The 1,887-nt window shown below is 38.4% G+C and overlaps 1 protein-coding gene and 2 long non-coding RNA genes across 4 annotated transcripts in view; 2 read left to right on the top strand and 1 right to left on the bottom strand.

The window, feature by feature from the left end:
* The window catches only part of LOC109297390, a 6,690-nt gene extending 6,303 nt beyond the window's left edge, over positions 1-387 (bottom strand). Inside the window, exon 1 of the long non-coding RNA XR_002097302.1 lies at positions 303-387. This is a non-coding gene — a long non-coding RNA (uncharacterized LOC109297390). The remainder of the gene's footprint in view (positions 1-302) is intronic.
* Positions 1-1,887, top strand: part of LOC109297389 — a 788,954-nt gene that overhangs the window by 421,428 nt on the left and 365,639 nt on the right. The gene's annotated exons all lie outside the window — the stretch shown is intronic.
* Positions 1-1,887, top strand: part of NIPSNAP3A (nipsnap homolog 3A) — a 15,930-nt gene that overhangs the window by 6,281 nt on the left and 7,762 nt on the right. For both annotated transcript variants that reach the window (XM_019517102.1, XM_019517101.1), the window contains exon 2: positions 787-948. In XM_019517102.1, coding sequence (XP_019372647.1) covers positions 787-948 — 162 coding nt within the window. The remainder of the gene's footprint in view (positions 1-786; positions 949-1,887) is intronic.

Here is a 1,887-nt window from a genome sequence, read left to right as displayed (position 1 = left end):
TTTCGTTTTATTTCCTTTTATTAGTTAAAATGTATTCATTGTATTTTCTGCTATTATCATACCAAGATATTATTTCTTATTCTTCATTTATGTGGGTTTCTTTCCTTAAATTCTTGAAAAATCTTTGCATAAACATTTTTATGCAAGTTATTAAATTGAAAGGAGAATGTAGGATCATGTTAGAGCCCTTCAGATTGAGTGGAAGGTTTAATTGGGTCATTTTATGCTTTTACTTTGTAAAAAACAGGAAAGATTTAATTTTTAATATTTGATTACATTTCATATAACCAAGTGAAATGTACTTAGAGGTAAATAAAGAGGAAATAATAAAATGAAGAGACAGCAGCAAACTTCATAAAGGCTATATTACTGATCACTTTTTTTTTCTTTACCTTTTTCTTTTTTGTTTCAGTAGCCAAATATCTAACAATAGCTAGGGAAAATGTATGCATGTATATAAAACTAGCTACTGGTCTTAAAGCTATTAGAAGTCATGGTAACTTAGAAACCATTGTAAATCTTGTTTTGAGTCTGATAAGAATCTTGCTTGGAAAATTGGTTTGACCTGACACTGTTCTAACATTGAGTGGCAAAGAGATATCTGCAAAATATGATTAAACTCCACCAAACTGGTTTTGACTTAATAAGTCATTTTAAAAAAATGACCCCTATTTGAAATCTGACTCCTAAGCAGTTTTCCTCCTTGTAACCATTTTATTTAATTACATTTGGTATGACATGGAGGCTGAATGGAATCAAGACATAATTTCTTTCCCTTTCTTACAGATAATTTTGCTCACAGAGCAGCTGTTCGGAAAGCCATAGCCAATGATAAAGAATGGCAAGAAAAATTCATCTCTCCTGTTCTGCCCTTCTTGGAAAAACAGCACAATGAAATTGCATACTTAGTACCCTGGTGTGAGCTTGGGAAGCCTCCGCAAGAAGGGGGTGAGCATTGCTGAAAGCTGCTGATGTTGATTCAATAATGAGAAATGGCTTAATGTTTAAACCAAGTGCTATATCATGTAAAAGCCCAGCAGAAAGCTTTATAGGGACTTTCTTCTACAAGAATGTAAATGAGGCAGACTATAGTATTGCTTCCTTTGCTACGTGTGTGCACTTTCTTATCTGAAGAAAGTCATGGAGCTAACCTAGAGTAGAGAGTTTCAGAGAAACTCATGGCAAGAACTAATATGAGTGGAAGCCAATATCTTGCCCAGTATGATAGGGAAGGAATTTGAAAATTGGATGGTTGGAGACCAATACTTGCCTAGGATGATTTGGATAGGAATGGCCTTACCTTGAATAAGAGGGTTGGAATAGATGACCTGCTGAGGTCTCCTCCAGCCCTACTTTGCCATGATTCTATGCAATTCTCTGTTCAGCTGAGATAGTTTGAACTACAGAGGGGTGCTTAATTAACTTTGCATTGGTTTTTTTTTTTTTTTTTTTTATTGTGATCCAAATCTCACAATCCTCTTTGAGATGTTGGATCCTACAGCCTATTGGGGCATTTTTTTGTTTAACAGCCAAAAATGCTTGGGACTTTCTGCACTAAGTCAGGGGTATCAAAGCTACCAGCCCATAGGGCCCTGTCATCCAGTCCTCCACCTGTGGGTCTCGGATCAACCTTTCGTCCTACATGAAGACTTATGCTTGCCGGCCCCATGTGCTGTGTGTGGTGTGTAGGGCTGGTCTGGCATGGTCTGTACATAGCATGGGTTGAAGCCATGGCACGCAGGGTCAGTCTGGGACATGCGCTACATAAGATGCTTGGGGCCAGCCCAAGGCATGCTCTGCATGCAGAACCTGTGCCAGACCAGCCCTGTATGCTGGATCTCAGGCCTGTCTGGATTGGGCTTGCAGACTAGTTGTGCATGCTGGATC

Source organism: Gavialis gangeticus, unplaced genomic scaffold (assembly GCF_001723915.1).
Source record: "Gavialis gangeticus isolate Ggan-Ray unplaced genomic scaffold, GavGan_comp1, whole genome shotgun sequence".
Lineage (NCBI taxonomy): Eukaryota > Metazoa > Chordata > Crocodylia > Gavialidae > Gavialis > Gavialis gangeticus.
This window is presented reverse-complemented; position numbering and strand designations above follow the sequence as displayed.